The sequence below is a fragment of the Magallana gigas genome, chromosome 5 (assembly GCF_963853765.1).
Source record: "Magallana gigas chromosome 5, xbMagGiga1.1, whole genome shotgun sequence".
NCBI lineage: Eukaryota > Metazoa > Mollusca > Bivalvia > Ostreida > Ostreidae > Magallana > Magallana gigas.
This window is the reverse complement of record NC_088857.1, coordinates 16,878,598-16,899,615: the sequence shown is the minus strand read 5'-3', so window position 1 is coordinate 16,899,615 and position 21,018 is coordinate 16,878,598. Positions and strand designations below refer to the sequence as shown.

Here is a 21,018-nt window from a genome sequence, read left to right as displayed (position 1 = left end):
CCTCGGGGGCTAATATAATCAATGTTGCCCTCAACCCCAGTCAATATTTGTATAATATTGAAATATTTAACCTATTTCGGTCGGGGCGTGATCAAATCTATCATAAGGCTCTTCGGGTTTTATTGGATTTGATCAGGCCCCGACCAAAATTATCACCTCATAATACTCAAAGAATGATTACTTACATGTATTCCTTATATAACTCAGATTTGAAACAGAATTAGCCCATAATTTTTGCTGTTTATATTTTCCTTTCCATAAGGATTATTTACGCTAAATTACTTTGAATTTGACTCAGTAGTTCTTGAGAAGTGAGAAGTTAAAAATGCACCCCCATTTTTTTTTTACAGTTTCGAGATTTCCTGCTTTGAATTAAAGCTGCTTGGTCCGATTTTATATCAAATTTTATGCACGCTTTTAAACGATGGCTATGCTCAGTATATGTATAATAATAGACATTGCAGTAGTTATACCCATCAATTATGCCAAATTTCAATGAAGAAAAATACGTACAAAATTTGCTAACAAAACAAACGACATTAAAAGGTACCGCGTTATTTCGCCTCATGTTAAATTTCAACCCTGACGACGAGACGGGTATGGTTGTATTACGACTTTGACATCGCTTTAAATAAAGGTCGAAATGATCAGACAAATTACAAATAAACATGTGTACGTTTTGTTTGCTAATATTTCCAAAGTCTGCTTTCTTTACAATCGATGCATAGCATGCGGGTTTAATAACTCCAATCATTCGGGGGACGAAACCAAGCGGTTTCCTTTTCTAAACATTCCCGAGATGCATTTTGGTTTGTTTTTTCGTTTGCCCAAAGAGAAATTATTTTTATTTACTTTGAATATTTCTAACTTTGAAAGGAGACTGATTCTGCTGGTGTAAATAGGAGAAAGTCCATAACTTTCTAAGGTAAATGATTTGTATGGAAAAAATTTTGATACTGTAATTACAAAAAAATCGGACCAAGCAGCTTTAAGATTGCATGGTCTTTTATTTCTGCAATTTATATTTGCCTTCCTATAAGGATGCTTTTTGCCAAATTTGGTCGAAATTGGCCAAGCGGTTTTAGAGAAAAGGTTAAAAGTGTAAAAGTTTACAGACGGACGGACAGACGGACGACGGACAAAATGTGATCAGAATAGCTCACTTGAGCTTTCAGCTCAGGTGAGCTAAAAAAGGGAAAAATTATAAGAATCTTACGTTTTAATGATTTCGCAGATTGTGTATGTCCTTTTCTCTGCTGTTGGGCAGTCTAAACCATCTATGTTCCAACTTAACAAACGGATTCTCTTTGATTCGTTTTTGGAGTATGAACTATAATAAAGCAGTTTTCTATATATTTATGGATATTAATTCTTTTACTATACAGTCCAATAAATTCAATTTTGTTCTCAGACAGATGTAAATATAAACAATAACTAACGCTGGTTATGTATTTTTTCTGCAATGTCGCCACCTTTCATAGCCTGTATAAATCACGAAAGAAAGAATTTCATTGTTTAACGTAGTACGAGGGTTGTCCCAAAATAGCGTAGACAAGTGGCGTTATTCAGTTAATCGAAGACAAAGGAAGATGAAATTTGTGCCACAAAGGGTTCAAGAAATTTGCATTCAAATAATGTTTTAAAATAGAACATTGTTTGAGATTAAATTAGTGAAATGAAAGCACGTTAGATCAGAAATTCGACATGCGGCGCAATGTAAAAAACAAAAAGTTAAAATCTACATAATGAATTGAAAATTGGGAGGAAGAGTACTTTTCGAATGAAAAAAATTCAAATATAACATACACTGATATTTGATAATAATTCTATTATTTACTCAGAAAATGTTTTGGCTATAACAAAACTTTTAAATATTTTATAGCGCGTTTTATGACAAGTTGAAAAGTTAACTGGTAATAAAATGACGTTGTCAGCGTTTAAGGCGGCGCAGCAGTAACTGATACAATTTTGTAAAGACCATGAAATAACTCCTAAGCGGCTTTGGAAGTAAATAAAATTAACAAAATCGATGAGAAATGCGTTTTGTGAATAAGTAGTTAAACAACATTAAAACTATTTGAACAAGTATGATGACAATAAGTGGAAAAAAGAAACCCCGTACGATATCAATGGACGTCAAAATGTTGAACGACACATTTCGGTAAGACGGACGTTAGACAACAAGTAATACGGGGCAAGTTTGGAGCCGACAGATCGTTTGTACTTAGAAAATATTTTTAAAATACAAAAGTAGAAATATATATTGAATGTGCAAGCAGGGTACATGTTCAAAGATAATATTTTTTCTAAGACATTTTCGGAAATAAAATGTAACTGTTATCGTAAGCGATAAGGAGGGTTTAGCAACAACGTAAAACTGGAAATTTTCGACGTCGCATATTGCGCCGCCTGACAAAACTTGTTGTTACTAATTATTCATTTTCTCGAGAAATAAATAAAGTACATATTTGAACTTTTCAGCATTGTTTGCCAAAGGGTCATTGAAGAAAACACAGAAGTCTACTGAAATTGCTGTGAACAGATTATAAATTATGTGTCCTGTCTACATTATTTTGGGACAACCCTCGTAGCTAGCGGGTTTGCTGACGTCTCAATGGGATTCGACGTAAAGAGTTGACCGTCATAGCAAACTCATACATTTCTTTAGAAACATAAAGTGAAATATTTCAAAAAGCTAAATTGCAGTTTATACAAACATTTATAATTATCAAGTGCTAAAAATTTAAAGACGTGACAAACATTGTTGCATTTAGTTCTATAATGTATGAGTGTGCGTTGGAACTTTTTCATCTAAAATCATGTTTAGTCAAGTATATTGTAAATAAATTGAACCGTTTGCATTAATTTCGCTCGTTTAACAATTTATATAAATTCTGTATTTTCAAATACCGATCTAATTATTAAAATAATTTTGGCTTTAGCTAGTTATCGTATACGAATACAAACTTATTACTATGTCAATTAGTCCAGCTGATTGGTGCAAAATTTTAGCAAAATTGCTCACTTGATGAAGAAACTGTCTACACAAGTTTTGTTATGTATAAGCTTCAATTCCAGCTATGGACCCACTTTTCAAAATCCAATATGGCCGCCATTTTCAAGATGGCGGAAAACTGATAAAATTTTTCAATTTTCCTTTATTAAAAAGTTTGTTTTGACAAAGGAGCAACATTTTAAAAATAACTAATGATGTTTAATCATTAAGGAAGGTTTACCATTTCATGTAATTGCAGATTAAATAAAGTTAAGTAAAACGTGATGCTTTTTATGATATTTTTGCCAAAATTTTGCCCAAAATAGTAATCCTTTTTTTTATTAAATAATTATTTTATTAAAAATGAAAATTACCCGGTCTTTTTTTTTTTAGATAAAAGAGACACAAATGCTAAAGATATTTTAAGAAAGTTTTAATCTTGAGAATGTTCAAAAATTAGTCTCTGTCACATTCTCCGCCACATTTACAAAGAGCAGTGCAGGTCAAATTAGCTTTAACACATCGGCATCTCCCTCTACATCCAATCTGAGGCTTGCATCCACATTTAATTAGCTCACTGCATGATGCTGATGCTTCAGGTAGTACTGTCCAAAATGGAATCCACATATTTGTTTCATTCCTTTTCCAGCCCCATGTTCCTGGATCTACTGTTGTAGAGGTAGGTTCAAGACATCTGTCCCAGACCTGGCTAGCCATATAACAGGCTTGCTTTGTGTGTTGAAGCAGTGCTGCTTCTGTAGGAGGAATATTATCAATTGCCCTTCCATTTCTAGCAAATAGGTCCATTCTTGCGCCATTGACTGTTACACACTCACTTGCTTTATCGTACATGAGCACAACAAATTTCTTTTGATCACATTGTTTTTCTTCCATGTGATCCACAACGGCTGTTGGCGACAGACTCGTATCGCTTAAACTGTCAAAGGTTTCCATTACTGGTCTATAGCTTGTCCATGTATCCCATGCTCTTTTTTTACCCTTGTTTCCAAATGATGATACCTGATCACAGCCCGTGAATGCATGGAAAAATAAAAGGCCATGTGACTTCTGGGGTCCAAGAGCATTCATTGGCAATATTGTGGACTGACAGGTATCTAAAAAATTTTCCAACTCCGAAGGCAATCCACAATTCTTTTATCTGTTCAATTTTCTTAAAACAAGATATGGCTATAACCACAACATCGGTATCAACCGTCCGAATCATGACACAATCGTGCCCTTCTGCAACTGAACAGAAAGCGTTTACATGCTTTGCGAATGTGTTTTGCTGACTCCTGACCTGCTCGTAGTGTCGTATATCTGGTCCTTTGCTTTGATCTTTCTTTATTTGTTCTTGAGCAGATTCGAATTCATTTATTACTCTGGCTACTTCTGGACCCGATACCATCCACCTTTGAAGCTGAGCCATATTTTCTGTAAGGCCAATTGCTCCACCATCTCCTTTCACTAACCGATGGTTCTGCTCATGTGTCTGATCTAATGCTATTGATGAAAATATATCATGAGATTTCTTAGCAACAAATTTACCATTTTGAAACTCTTTTTCCACTTCTGGTGCATTATCATGTAGCATAACCATGTCACGTAAGTGAACAGGTAACCATCTCGCATAGTTCGGATGATCGAGCGCAAAGAACCAAGGGATGAGAAGTGAAATTGATTCTTTATACAGTTGAAAATTACCCTCTCGCAGTGATCTGATGAAAACTAATATTGCAATTTCAAAATTCAGTGTTAAAGACCAGAAGTTGAAAAGGGGACTTTCAATTTCTCTTTGTTCTCGCCATTCTTCAAATACAAGCTGATCATTTTCACCCTGTTCTGTTATATATCTATCGTAAGAACGCTTCATCAAAATGTATAAAGAACAAGCAGTCACCTCATGTGCGTGTCTTGTCCGTTTCACGTGGGATGCTTTAAGGAATGAATCAGCGGTGCCTGAACTTGCTATGTCGGCTTGACATAGTACACTGGTCCAGCCACTGTTTTCTAGCCAATCACCAATCGTTCTAAAAGCAGCAATTTCAATGTGAAGACCACCAAATAGGATGACAACATGTTTCTCTGAAAATCTTTCTGGCCAGGTCCATTGAATCAGCTTTGCTAATGCAAAGAGGGGTTGGTCACATGTGATGACAGGTGTCTGTCCTGGGTTAAGAAAGTTGACAATTTTCTTAATAATATCTAAAGCATGTCGAATCATTGCAACTGACTTTGCCTCTTCTTGGAATAAAGGTAACAATGAGCTAATGTCTATTACTGTCTCTGGATTATCTTGTAGTCTTTTTGCATGAAAAGCTGACCAAGAATATTCCATGCATTCACTATTGTCAGCTGCAATATTTTCATGGACATGTTCAAACCATCTGAAATATTAATATATAGATATGCATATATATGTATATTAAATGTTAGTACTTGTTACTTAGGAACACATATAAGAATTGTGTTTGACTGTAACAGGAAATTTCAAACTATATGATAGCTGTACCTGTATTCCTCATTCAATGCATTCGGAACTGTTACATGTATATCATCAGTGACTAGTAGGGAACCTCTAATTGGAGAAATCTCTGATATTTCCCTTGGAAGCACAACTGGTGGGACTACAGTGTAAAATTCTGGCAGTGGCTTTAGTTTTTCATGTCTAGCATAACATGCCTCTATTGGTGGGATCAAGCGCTCGATGCCATCCCAGATGAATTAAATTGGATCAATTGTGCAATCGTTAGAGTACACTGAGGTTCTATAAAATTTGAGGACTGCATCTCAATACTTGGCCCACCTAAAATCATGCCTACAAGTGTTTTTAAAGATTGTGGAACAGAATTCTTTTGACAATCAGTTTCAAAGAACCCTTTGAAGGAATACTTTGTTTGCATCATTTCCTTCCGAACAATTTTTGCAGCTTTTGCAAGAATGTAAGCATCGTCATCATAGTGATTTGTAATTGCCTGTCGAATAGCATTCCCAACATCTTCATTGAACATGAGTAAAACATCCCGTCCTTGTTTGTGGGTTTGTAAATCTGGTATTGTTGCTAGGATTCTGTCTTTCACATGTGTTGAGTTGGGTCTTTTATTCATGTCGAGACCAAATTGCTCTAAACGATTACTGTACATTGCCATGAGATCTGCCAGCCTAAATACAGCAGCTACACCTTTGTTCATTCGTGAATCCTCTACATATGATACAAGTTCAGCCAAAACTATTCCATGGATTTGATTTTCGCCATTCTCATCTACAATCTTTTGTGGTCTTGCTTTGTTAAAAAGATTTAAGTAGCAGTTTTTGATACATAGCTTCTTGAGAAATCACATCCCCTGCGCTAAGTTTCGCCAACAATACAGTATCCTGCACTTGCAATGCATATTTCCTGATATTACTGTCTATACTGAAGGTAGAAACTTTGTGAAGCTCTCCTGATGTTCCACCACTTGAGTCTTGAGTCATTGTCGATGTCGAGCAACCAGGACTTTGGCGAGTTATCTTTCTTGATGTTTCAGAAATGTCTGATTCAACTTTTCTTTTCGAATGTTCATGTCGTTTTAATTTCATGTCTGTGTATTTGTTCCTACATGTTTTGTGCCACTTGGCTTTCATCAACTGTAACTTGGATGCAATACCATTTGCATCATTCAATTGGTCAAGTCTAATTGTCGTTGGAAACCAATTTATACTTTGACATCGAAGGAGCACTGTTTCCAGAGATCTATATCCACCACCAACTTCAATATCAGATCTCCTTATATTTGCTGGACATTGCAGAGCTTCAGATGTGCTCTTGGCATAAAATACATTTTTCCCAATCAAATATTATTGTTAAATTTGACGATGAAGACTCAATGTCTGGATTTACGATTTTAATGTGTTAAAACATTTCTTATCAAAAGATAACTTTACTTCATTTCCTCAATCACTTGCCAAGCAAGATCTACAATATATTATAAAGGTTATATAAACTCGATTGTTTTGGTCAAATTGACTGAAATAAGATGACAATATTTCAAAACTTACACGCATCTTAGATGAATAGCCTACCATATTTAGCTACTTCAAAAAAAATTATATAACTGTTACCGAAATGGTGTTTCATACTTTTTTAGGGGATGGAACATTTGTTATCTATTTAACATTTGTTCTTTAACTGTTTATGTTTATGTAAGTGTTTTTTATGTGATATTATATTTGTTTAAGTGTACATGTACATCACCTATTCAGAAAATTATAAATAAATTATCAAAACACAAACACATACCTACTTTGTGTAACCATTTTGTCGTCTGCATCATGATCCAAGTATGAAAACCACTGTATGTCATTGTTACATGTAAATGCAGATTTGTCCTAATTTCCTAATTAACTGATATTTGATTCCATTTTATCATTTTTATATTCAAGTGAAATAAATTCATTTATGTAAAACATTTAAATCTCATACCAGTCATCAATGAACTCATTTGAAAACTTTTATATAAAACCAGTCAGAGATAATATGGCAACCATATTGAAAGATCAAATTATCAAATTCAATCATTAATTAAGGCTCCCAATTTATTTACAATTGATAAATTCTGTTGTATTTTAAACCATCATCAAAACATTAAAACAAACGGAGATGTAAAAGATATTTTACATGGCGGCCATTTTGAATTTGGCGGCCATATTGAAATATCATCATTTTGAATATTAGAACTTCCAAAGCATCCACTTAAGGAAGGAGTCTTTTCTGGTTTTCGACTTGTCAAACGTAAATTTGATTAATTGTTCATTAAATCAAGATGAAAGGAAATTAAAATAGTATATTTTTCTTTCTTTTTTACTATCATACAACTTGGCATAGAAAAATGTAATCAATGTTTAGAATGGAACAAGGACTATATTTTTGGCGTAACATTGGCGTAGGAAAATATCACATGTTGCGCAATTCAGAATTGCTGCAGATTATATATATAATGAGTCTGTTTTAGCATTTTAAAAACAATAACAATAATGTTGGATTTTTTTTTTACTAATGTGAACTAATAATATGATACTTGAGTTTCAGAATATGTTTTTAAAATATGATTTGCCTATCAAATAACATTTTTATAAGCTTTTTAAAGCGCCCATTCTATATATTGATTTTTGTGAAAAAATCACTAAAATCAGTTTTTCTCTCTTATGAAATGGTCAATATATTAGCTTTTCTGTCAATTTATATCTTTATATAAAGTCTTCATAATACATAAAAATTAGAAATATTTTATTATTGGAAGCATAAAAAAATCATCAAAATTTCTTCAAAATTTAAGAAAATTAGAGGAAATGCGGGCTAAGCAATATCAATTTTAGTATAAATATTTATTCCAATTTAGTAGTATAAGCTGATAGACACTCTCGTGGTCTATGATTTCATTGAAGATTTGAATCTTCAAATCTTAAACAAATGTCTACAGAACTATAAAGAGCTACACTTATTTTTATCATTCTTTACTTTGAGGAAAAAGGTAGTGACCTTGACCTGACCTTTATCCGGAAACAAAAAGGTCAAATTTAATTAAACTGATATAATCATTAAGTAATATGATCCGTTTGACTGTGTCAAAATTTCATGCATTTCTTATTATAAGAAGTATGTTTGATAATGAAAAGACTCCCTCCTTAATATCAACTGTGTAAAATTTCGAACTTCTAGGATCAAAAATAGAGATTTTAGTGAAAAAAGTTTTTAAAATAATAAGCTATATGGCGGCCATCTTGAAAATGGCGGCCATATTGATTTTTGAGAGTGGGTCCATAGCTTATATTGCTCAGTACACCTAAACATACCAACATGCCAAATTTGGTGCTTTCTTCATTAAGTGAGCAATTTTTTCACCAATCAGCCGGACTAAATAGTTGTATGGTAATTATATTTGCATTGACTGTTTGACTCATTGTTTCATGAAAAGAAAAGTAGACATGTTTCTTCTCTTCACAACCTTACATTAATTGCATTTATGCATCCGAAAACATTCATAATAATGCTAATTGGATTCGCATGTTCTAATATGTGTTAATCAGCTAGTATATATTTCAATGAAATGGCGTTGCTTGATTTTATCAGCGACACTGTGTTTGAATCACGATAACATTATTACCACGCAGACGAACCTCAAATAAATTTTAGAAATAAAACTCTGAAACCTATCGATCACATGGACAAATTTTCAGGTAAGGTTTTCTCACAAGCAGTAAACCCACGAGCTACCTTAAATTCAGCTCAATAGCTCTGCATCAGCTGAAGGCGCCTCCATTTTGAATATTGTTGCTGTTGTTGTTTTGTATTTATACGCGCCGCTTCATTTACATTATTTACATTTTTGATCAATGACACTTCACATTTTTTTAATTTGAAAGTGTTTTATTAAATGATAAGAAATGAAGATAATAATTTTTCTATTGATCGACGTATCAAAGAAAAAATTGACCGGAAAACTTTTACATCAATGCGCTACGCGCATATGATGAAGTTTTCCGGTCAATTTTTTCTGTCAACTAAATTTTCATGCATATCGATTCTTCGTGCTGATAAAACTGTTGAAAATGACCCAGCTGTTTTAACACACGCACCCCCCCCCCTTCAAAAAGTGATGGAAAACGGTAACCTTAGACAAACTTCATTAAATCTTATTTCACCATTGGTAACAGAATTGGCCAGAATTAATGCTGTCAAAACATAACAACTATAATTGGCTTTAAATTGCACGTATATTTATAAGCGGACAAATTGATTTTAATAAGTTCTAGTGAGATAAGAGGTTCGTTTTTTTCAGTGGCTATATGACTTTTTTTTTTATTAATTCAAACTTCATATCTTCATATAAAATTAGCTTACAGTGCATTACAATACACACATTACATATTCGATTCATTTAAGATAAAGATATTAACACAGTCACAGAAAAGTGTATGTACACCGACAAACAGATTTTTTGTTTGGGGGAAGGGGGGGGGGGGGTGAAAGAGGTTGGAGAAAGGGAGGGAAGCACTAGCTATCAAGAAGTCATATTATGTATGCAAGTAAATACAAAATAATAGACTTGTAATTTTACATAAATCAAAAATAGTACTGAAAATACCAAATCACATGACAATTGCTGAAACTTTTGTTTTAAAGAAATATGGGAATCGTGTCAAAAATTGTATATGTTAATTAGTGGTTTGTGCATAACCATGCAATTAAGTTACCTGAGTTCACACCCTCTTAAACTTACCTCTCGTGTACTCCCCTTTGCCTCTGATCGTCCGACTCCGAGGAAGCCATGATGTGTTTACAAAGTTCGGTCGTTGTTTGGAAGCGTTGTACTTTTCCTGTTCGAAGTACTACATAAGGCGCAAACAGAACTACATTTTCGAAAAATCAATCTCTCTTATCTTTAAAGTGTGGTGGTATATATGTGCCACAACTTGTCAGATAATTATGTCGACTTGTCAGATGATTATGTCGACTTGTCAGATATTTATGTCAAATTGTCAGATATTTATGTCGACATAACTTGTTAGATCTTTATGTCGACATGTCAGAAAATAACCATATTGACCAGAAACTCGATATTTTGTTGTTAAAGCGCGTAAGTGCCACTAACTGCCATTTACTTTGCATCATAATATCTGACAGGTCGACATAAAGATCAGACAAGTTAACATAATTATTTGACAAGTCAACATAAAAACCGACAAGTTAACATAATTATCACAGGAAAAATAACATGAAATAATATAATATTCATGTGATATTATATAAATAGTGCCTGTTTGGGAGGGTAACAGTTGAAATTGACACCCCGAGAAAACCATTGTCAACCGACGCGAAGCGGAGGTTGACAATGGTTTTCGAGGGGTGTCAATTTCAACTGTTATCCTCCCAAACAGGCACTATTTATTTTGTTATACTGAATGTCTTTTTTAAAAATTTTAAGAAAATTTTACTGCTTTTATATAGGAATAACGTGAATTCTACAGCGAACCGTACGCGCATAATTTTCGCGCATGTAACATTTTTTAATGTTACCCGTTGCCAAGTGCGTTGCTAACGCTGAGGGTAATAGTAAATATTATTAACTGCGTCTTAACCAATCAGATTTCAGTATTTAACATGAAAGTATAACAAAATAATATATTATATACACCAATATCATATTATATAATACCGTATGATACAATATTATATAATATACAATATAATACGATACTTTATTATATATTGCAATATTATATGTACAGTATCATGTGATAAAATAATATATATTAATGATACAATATGATACAATATCATATTATACAACATTGCATCATATTATACAATACTATACATAACAATATATTATCGTAAAATAGCATAAAAATGTATCATATAACTTTTTTACAACATAACATATGATATAATATTGTATCATATTAAACAATAGTGTATCGTATCATACAATACTATATCATAAGAATCATGTTATATCATTTAACAACAAACACATCTATCTATCAAGCTGGAGCCGGCTGTATCAACGGTTCATTAAATTTAATGTGTTATTGAGCTTAATGAATCATTAAATTCTAATCAATTCATTAGTTAATAATCACATTAAAGGTTGTTGTACAAAACCGTTATTAAAGGTTTGTTAGTTAACGCAGCATTAAAATATTAATGAGTCATTAAAGCTTTCTTATTCTTTTAATATTACCCATAATGCTATGCTCGTCAACTTCCGGGGCGTCTGCTTTGTTTGTAAACATTCTGGCAAGATGACAGACGCCGACATCCAAACAAAGTCAAGTAGAAAACGGGGGACAAATTTTGATACCAGCAAAATTCAGGTACTTGCTGACTTGGTGGAAAAAAATATCGACATAATTAACAGCAAAGAATGTGGGCGCTTAAGATGTAGATTCGGCAGGAATCTGGGCGCACAAGGAGAGTGAAAATTTCATCAATTGATTTTGAATATTTTTCGAATTATAACTGTTATCTGGTTTCTGTTGGATGTGGAATGAGTGGAAAAATATTTGAAATGCAAAAGGTTTTATTATAATATGGGTCTAAATATAGCAACACGATGCAATTCATGCAAAATCCTACTTTTTTCACAACTGTTTTTAAATGATTTTGTTGTCTCTGGGTCTTCTCTCCACAAATTTGAAACGTGTAAAGGTAACATATTTCAACATTAAAAATGTCGCTTTTTAAAAAAAGATGGAGAGATGACCCAGAGATGACTAATTATGTACTTTTTCAAATTATTTTTTGAAGGATAAAAAAACAAAGTCCATTGATATGACAGTGTTGTTTCAAACAGTACTTTATAGAGCATATATTGACAAGTCTCCGTGGCTCAGTGGTTTCGTCCAGGGGCCCGTTTCACAAAGCTATCTTATGACAAATATCTTTTTTAAGACCAAAATTTGTCATAAGTTTTTATCATAGCTGTTTCACAAAAGTGTCTTAACTTATGATAATCTTAAGATTGTTCAAAATCTTAAGACACCCAGATACCTCTCTTAAGTCAATTTTAAACATGGCGGCGGCCTATGTTTTGATAAGAAATAGGCAACTTATAAGGCGTGAGAGTGTATTCAGGGACAGAATCAACCCATTAGATTATATGGACGATTGTGACATCTAGAGAAGTTCCGTTTGCCACGACATGTTATCTTTGACTTATGTAATGAGCTCAATGATCGTTTAGAGCACCCAACCAAAAGATCACATGCCCTTCCAACATCATTGCAAGTCATGGTTGCGCTTCGCTTTTATGCAAGTGGAAGTTTTCAAGCTGTTTGTGCAGATCTTCATGGTATAAGTAAAGCAACTGTGTCCAGAATTGTTTATGCTGTTACATCTGCTCTAGTTGCCTTAAGTCCTGTCTACATTAAATTTCCTTCTACTGACAGAGATATAAACAAATTACTACACTGGACTTCGCTCTTATATGTAATTTCCCAAATGTGATATGGGCAATAGACGGGACACATACATGTATTCCTATTCAGACACCTTCAACTCATGAGTATTTGTTTGTTAACAGAAAAAAAAACTTTCATTCAATAAATGTGATGGCAGTTTGCGATTCCAATTTGAAATTTTTGAATTTGGTAGCGAAGTGGCCTGGATCATCTCATGACGCATTTGTGTTCTCAAATTCTGTTTTGTGTCAAATGTTTGAGAATGGCAACATTAACAGAGGTTGTCTAGTTGGTGACAGTGCGTACCCGTTAAAGAATCAGTTACTAACACCCGTCTTGAACCCAAGCAACTCCCATGTGGAGGCATACAATGATGCCCACGCTAAAACCAGGGCCCCCATTGAGCGAGCGTTTGGTGTCCTTAAAATGAGGTTCCGATGCATCGATCGCTCCGGAGGGACCCTACTTTTCCTGCCCGAGAGAGCTTGTGGTATCGTGACTGCTTGTGTGGTGCTACATAACATTTGCATCAATAACAACGTCCCTGTGCCCCGAAACAGAAATAATTATCGTGTTTTCCAGACAATGATATATTCCAAGGAGTAAACAAAACGGTGCTAAAGTTAGAAGAAGATTAATTCAAACTCGATTCTGAGAACTAAGTAATTGCCATCTTTTCTTTGAATATTGTGTTCATTCAAATTTTATTAAAATTTCAAAATTGTTTCTGTTGCTTTATATACTGGTAATGATAAAGTAATAGTAATTCAAAGATATTTCATCATTTAAATGCGAGACATGCATTTGTATACAGGTATTTAGGAGCCCAAATGGTCAGTAAATTACTGTTTTGAATTACTATAGAAAAAATTAAAATTCTATGGTTTCCAAATTATCAATTTATATTTTTATAGATTTATATTTCAAACATTCAGCCTCCTTAATAATCAACAATCAATAAAAGAACACTTAACTCGGACACTAAACTTGTAAAAACAATTCACTAAATTAAATGCTGCTCCGACTCCAGTTGCACACTGATATCTACACTTGAAATAATGCCCATTATCATCGTAAAAGATATTAATGTAAATGTTATAATTATAAGAGATAAAAATGATGTTTTTGCACTTATTTTAATTATATAGACCTACCATGCAGTAGTTGATATAATTCATTTCAGTTGAATGTGGTTTATTTTCTTCACTGGATTGTATTTATTTTTCTTATCAAAAGAAAGTACAGAAACATACGGTACATTATAAAGTATCCAGTAATGTTATTAAATGTATATTTATACTACGGATTTCGTAAATAAATTATTTACTTTACAATTTACAGACTGAATTTTATGCAATCGCTCCTATGATAATTATCTTAAGATTATCTTAAGATAAGTTAAAGTTATGACAGCTTTGTGAAACAGCTATGTCATATCTTATGATAATCATAAGTCAAATCTTATGACAAGCTTAAGACATGTCTTATAATAAATCTAATGACAGCTTTGTGAAACGGGCCCCAGGATTTAGTGATTACATACATTCAGTGTTTTGGGTTCAAATCCAACTGGTGGTCTTTTTAAAAAAAATTAAACTTTTTTGTTTTAAATGTTTGTTATTATAACATGATGTTGAATTATAATATACCGGTATATTTTAATTTGTTTTTATTGATTTCTAGATCTGCTGTATGAACACTATAAAAATTCTTTTCTTATTACTAGTTTTTTAGGATATACACAATATAACTTCATCAAAATATGTTTTCATTAACATTTCCAACTAGTTATCGGTTTACCTCTCATTGCCATTTTTTGAAAGCTTTGTGAATGTTTTAATAACCGGAATAGCCATATACTTCGACTCTCAACATAATATATTTTTGTTGAAACCTGTACATAGCCTTTCGAGGTTATAGACATTTAAATCCCAATTGATTCGTGTCGAGGATTCCTGCAAACTTACAATCTTGTGCGCTCACTTTCTTTACGAATACCATCACTAACGAAAAAAAGAAGAAAGTATGGGAAAATATATCACGTCACAGATTAATGCTTTGGGAATTTCAAATCGATCGATTAAAGAAATAAAAACAAAGTGGACAAATATGCACCAGACAGCAAAAAAAAAAAAAGAATTCAGTAGCAACAAACTGTCCCAGAGAATTTAAAAGATGCAACTTTATTAAATGAAAATCTTTCTAAATTCTAGGTACCATATCACTCAATAAATTAATATATATTTACCAAATTTTGGTTGACTATTAGATATGCCTTACTGTAGTATTGTAATATTAAAAACGGGGGAAAAATGTTTAAAATCATGACCTTACCCCTTCAAAAAATTTCTAAAAGTAGTAAAAGTAGTATTTGGAAAAAAAAACCGTAAAACTACATGTATTCAGAAATGACAATAAATAACAACAGTATTGCATAAGTTAAAATTCTTTCAAGTCTGCAGACACGTGTGTTTTATATATATATATATATATATATATATATATATATATATATATATATATATATATATATATATATATATATATATATATATATATATATATATATATATATATATATATATATATATATACACACACACACACACACACATTTCCTAGTGTCTTTGCCTGTGATAACACTCCGTATCGATTTTGTACTTTGAAACCCATAACTACAAATTGGGGCGCCAGCGGGGTTTTCTTAGTTATATTTAAACAGTTAATCGTACAATGGCTTTAAATTATATTTATAAGTAATAAGGAATCATTCTCCTGGTTTGAGTTAGTTTTTTTTAGCATCCTTGATAATGGAGATCAGGCTCTGCATCTGAAGCTTTCTATACGAATCATTTATATTATATTTAAGTCAACTATGCAAGCTATTATCTTTAAAACATGTGACCTGTTCCAAATAACTAAACTTCATCCAGCATCCGAAACCTATGGCTCAGATTCAGCATTCACACCTGTCAGACGCATCATCCATGCAGGTTTAGTGAAGTTAAGACCAGTAATAACAAATATATTCTCATCAAAGGGCACCTGTTTCAAAAATTTTACCAGGTCTTAAAACCTATTCCTCCTCCAGCATCCGAAACCTATGGCTTAGATTCAGCATCCATGCCTGTCAGGTGCATCAGTATCATAAGACACACCATCCATGCAAGTTTGGTGAAGTTAGGACCAATAATGACTTAGATATATTTTTAGCATCCTTGATAATGGAGATCAGGTTTTGCATCTGAAGCTACCTCTGCGTTTCATTTATATTATAGTTTAAAATAGTACTATTATCTATTAAACATGTGACCTCTTTCAAAAAACTAAACCTTATCCAGCATCCAAAACCTATGGCTCAGATTCAGCATTCAAGCCTGTCAGGTGCATCAGTACAGTGAGGTCGCCTTTAACGAATCACTAAGTAAATTCGCGTTGACAGTACGTAACCAAGCCCGAGTTAAATTCATAATACAACATTGTTTAATTGTACCATACTTGACTCATAACATCATATATTTCTTTCCCAACAACCAATGATTAATCAAAAATTATCGCTGTACTTTGATGGACGATGTTTTTTCCTTTAGCGGATCATTTTCTCCATTACCGAATCACGTGATATACAGCCGATTATTTTTTGTTAGGGACAGTGTCGAAATATTTTTTTTAAAGTTTTAAAATGCTTTAAAGCATGAATATGAAAAATGGAAAGGCTAATATTTTTTTTCATTTTGAGTGAAGTGTTCATTCTATTGAACCCGACAATTCATGAAAAAATAATAATGAATTCAACGGTAAAAAAAATGATTGCATGATTTGTAAACTTTGATCCACCAATTTATTAAAAACCGTTTAGTTTTTAGTCATCAATATTGTTAATTTAATGAGATACATGTATATAAACATCTTTTCATGAAATTACAAAAAAATATACAAGTAAATGAATCGAGAAAAAAAACGACATACGAGGGTTTTCCCAAAATTGCATAGACACAGAATGATGAAGTTTGTGTCGCAACGGGTTTGTTATTTGCATTGAAATTATGTGTTGATATTAATTAAATACTGTATCAGATTGGGTTTTCATAACATATATGTACTACATCATAAATTTTTCATGCGGCGCAACGACACTTAAAAATAAAATAAAAATAAACATATAGAAACTTGAATATCGCGAGGAAAATAACTCATCGAATAAAAAATTTTTTAAAAATAAGAAGAAAAAAATGAATTTAAATTTCTGCATTGTTTTTTTATTTATTCAAAAAAAATTAGCCATTCCGAATTTTTAAAGATTTTTTAGCACGTACGTTAGAAAAGTTGAAGTTTGAATACACAACGGTAACTAATTTTAAACAAGAGGCCCAGGGGCCACATCGCTCACCTGAGCAACAATTGCCTTAATTCTGATCAAATTAGCATTACAGTATCAAAATATCTTGACAACTAAGTACAGTAGATCTTGCTAAAAAAAATTGAAAATCTGCCAATTTTTATCCACCTCTTTCTTTTGGTAAATACCAAGCCCCTTTTGTTGCTGTACCTGTAAGAAGATTTTTCTCTATTCCTATATACCCCCCCCCCCCATTTTGTGGCCCCACTTTTCTCTATGGTATCATGGTTACATCAAACTCAGATTTGGGCTTTCCTGGCCTAATAGTTTTGAGAAGAAGATTTTTTAGAGATTTTCTCTATGTATAAAAATGTATCCCCCATTGTGGCCCCGCCCTACCCCCAGGGACCATGATTTGAACAAACTTGAATCAACACTACCTGAGGATGCTTCCATTTTAATTTGATCTTTTCTGGCCAAATTGTTTTTGAGAAGAAGATTTTTATAGATTTTCTCTATATATTCCTATGTAAAACTTGATCCCCCCAATTTTGGCCCCACCCTACCCCCGGGGACCATGATTTGAACGAGCTTGAATCTACACTACCTGAAGATGATTCCATTATAATTTGAGCTTTTTCTGGTTTAATAGTTTTTGAGAAGAAGATTTTTTAAGATTTTCTCTATATATTCCTATGTAAAAATTCATCCCCCTATTGTGGCCCCACCCTACCCCCGGGCACCATGATTTGCACGAACTTGAATTAACACTATCTGAGGATGCTTCCACTCAAATTTGAGCTTTCCTGGCCTAATAGTTTTTGAGGAGAAGATTTTTAAAAATTTTCTCTATATATTCCTATGTAAAACTTGATCCCCCAATTGTGGCCCCACCCTACCCCCGGGGACCATGATTTGAACAAATTTGAATCTACACTACCTGTGGATGCTCCCATTTTAATTTGAGCTTTTTTGGTCCAATAGTTTTTGAGAAGAAGATTTTTAAAGATTTTCTCTATATATTCCTATGTAAAACTTGATTCCCCAATTGTGGCCCCACCCTACCCCCGGGGACCATGATTTGAACAAATTTGAATCTACACTACCTGTGGATGCTCCCATTTTAATTTGAGCTTTTCTGGCCCAATAGTTTTTGAGAAAAAGATTTTTAAATATTTTCTCTATATATTCCTATGTAAAACTTGATCCCCCAATTGTGGCCCCTCCCTACCCTCGGGGACCATGATTTGAACAAACTTGAATCTACGCTACCTGAGGATGCCTCCACACAAGTTTTAGCTTTTCAGGCCAAATAGTTTTTGAGAAGAAGATTTTTGAAAAATACCAACAAATTTTCAATAATTCTCAATTATCTCCCCTTTAAAGAGGGCGTGGCCCTTCATTTGAACAAACTTGAATCCCCTTTACCTAGTGGTGCTTTGTGCCAAATTTGGTTGAAATCTGCCCAGTGGTTCTTGAGAAGAAGATGAAAATGTGAAAAGTTAACAACGACAACGACAACGACGACAACGACAGACAACGGACAAATTGTGATCAGAAAAGCTCACTTGAGCCTTTGGCTCAGGTGAGCTAAAAAGGTTTTAAAGGATCTAGAAGCATATCCTAGGGCGATTTTAAAGTAAACAAATTAAAATTCACAAAATTGCCTAGAAATGTGTTTAGTTATTGTATAGTTAAGCAACCAAAAAACAAAAACAGGACCCAGTATTGACATCCAGCAAAAAAAAAGAAAAAAAAAAAAGAAACCTCCACCGATAGAAATGGAAGAACAAATACCGGGAAGTCAGACGTTTTGAATCGGCGATCATTTGCATGTACTATGAAATATTTTAAAACAAATCTAGAAATGTATAGTGAATGACTGAATGTGCAAGCTGGATATGTGTTCAGGGAAAATAAATATGTTCCATGACCTGTACATGTATATGGAATCAGCGATCGTTTGTACTTAAGAAATATTTTTAAAACAAAATTAAAAATGTATAGTGAATCTGCAAACTGGATCCATGTTCAAGGAAAATTATATTTTTAGGAAATAAACTACTAAATGTCATCGGATACGAATAACTTTAAAGGAAGTGAACATGAAAAAATTATCAAGGGCTCAAATTTGTCTGTTTGATGTGTATAATGATATCTGAAAACCGTTTAGACAGAACTTTCCTCAGTAAGAAGATATGCCACTTAGAATAACTAAATCTTGCAATCCATGAGCGCTGCCATATTGTTAAAATCATTACCTCCCTGCTGGGTTATCTCTAAGCATCTAAGAGAGGGCAGCACTGATGCTGACGCTAGTGAGACACATTGCATTTTTACACACGTTTAGTAATAGAGATAAAATGCCATCATCAAAATGTGAATTGAAACTTGCAATGGATGTAAAGAGTTGTCATTTTTAAACAGTGTTTATGGAGGAAGATTTTGGATCTCAGAATGATGCATTCCCACCAGCAGTTAATGTGACATGTAACTAGAATGGAATGTCCGTGGATCAGTGTTATTGTGACCTAGTTTTTCTTGCACTCGGGAATTTCTTGTTTATGAGTTTGAACATTATGTGTGCTACATAAATGAGCACACAAGGTGCATTGCTCAGCATCCTGACTTTTAAAAAGTGTCTCAGTCCTGTTATTCTTCTGACAGCATAAACAGAACCGGTGTACATATATCATCAAGATCTAAGATAAAAACAAATCAGAAAAATTTCCAGGGCATTTAGGCCTAAATAATGAAATTACATTTTTATATTAATTTAAATTGAAATCTACAAACAGCATTTTATTTATGTAAACACTGACTGCCACATCTCCGTACAAAGTAACATCTGGAATGCGATGGTCTCATATTTCACAAATTAATTTATTTATTCATTTTTTGCACAAATCATATATATTTATCTGAGGTTCATTTATAGAAATGTACTAAATCCTTGTCTTCTCATGACAGTACACAAAATTTTTCTTCACATCAAGGCATATTTTTTCTTGTAACTTTTATCAACTCTGTACATAAACACTGGCCTAGTTCCAACATTGACCCAGTCACTAGCAGCAATGTGGCTTATCTACGTCAGAGAACAGATGCATGCTGGGGAATAATGGATTACCTCCATAAACCTTTCACTGAGAGTGTTAAATTGATAAAATCTCTTGATAGAAATAAACAAAAAGGTAACAGACCTCATTTTTAAGCTTCAAAAGGCTTTTAAAATTAATTAAGCAACAATTAATTTTTTCATGTTCACTTCCTTTAATTTGTAAGGCATGGGTTTTTAATCAATAAATATCCGTAATAGTACAGGGAATTGGGGAAACCAAAACATGGTTGAAATCATAATCGAATGGAAAAATATCCTAGAAAATGGGAATGAGATATGTTTTTAAAATCTTTTATTGTTGTTTCTGTGGTTTTTTTATTGAAGCAGATGTGCAAATAATCGTAGCGGTATCAATTAATTTGACATGATCCCTCCATGATCCCCGCATCTCGGTGATTCGTTATTGGAACCCTGACTACCCACAACATTATAACTAATATAATTATTCTCTGATTAAGAAATTGTTTGACGCTTTCAGTGCATGTAGACAGATAATTTTATTAAACATCTGTACCAAATATGCTTAGATACAATGAGCCGATCACATCAGAGCTCAACCGAAAAGTGAAAGTAGTCAGCTGCACGCATGCTTTTTGTCGGCGTCCTCAAAAAGCTTGTTCA

General features: G+C 33.2%; 1 protein-coding gene across 4 annotated transcripts in view; it reads right to left on the bottom strand.

Annotated features, from left to right (window-relative positions):
- The window catches only part of LOC109618389 (tyrosyl-DNA phosphodiesterase 2), a 32,483-nt gene that overhangs the window by 11,080 nt on the left and 385 nt on the right, over window positions 1–21,018 (bottom strand). Inside the window, exons 1-3 of one of the 4 annotated variants that reach the window (XM_034474034.2) lie at window positions 11,719–12,589; window positions 10,255–10,363; window positions 1,217–1,330 (exon numbers count right to left, since the gene is read on the bottom strand). In XM_034474034.2, the coding sequence (XP_034329925.2) occupies window positions 1,217–1,330; window positions 10,255–10,363; window positions 11,719–11,770 (275 nt within the window). In that variant the 5' untranslated portion in view covers window positions 11,771–12,589. Of the gene's footprint in view, window positions 1–1,216; window positions 1,331–10,254; window positions 10,385–11,718; window positions 12,590–21,018 lie in introns of those variants that run through there. The other 3 variants (XM_066084477.1, XM_066084476.1, XM_066084479.1) reach the window with 3 other exon arrangements.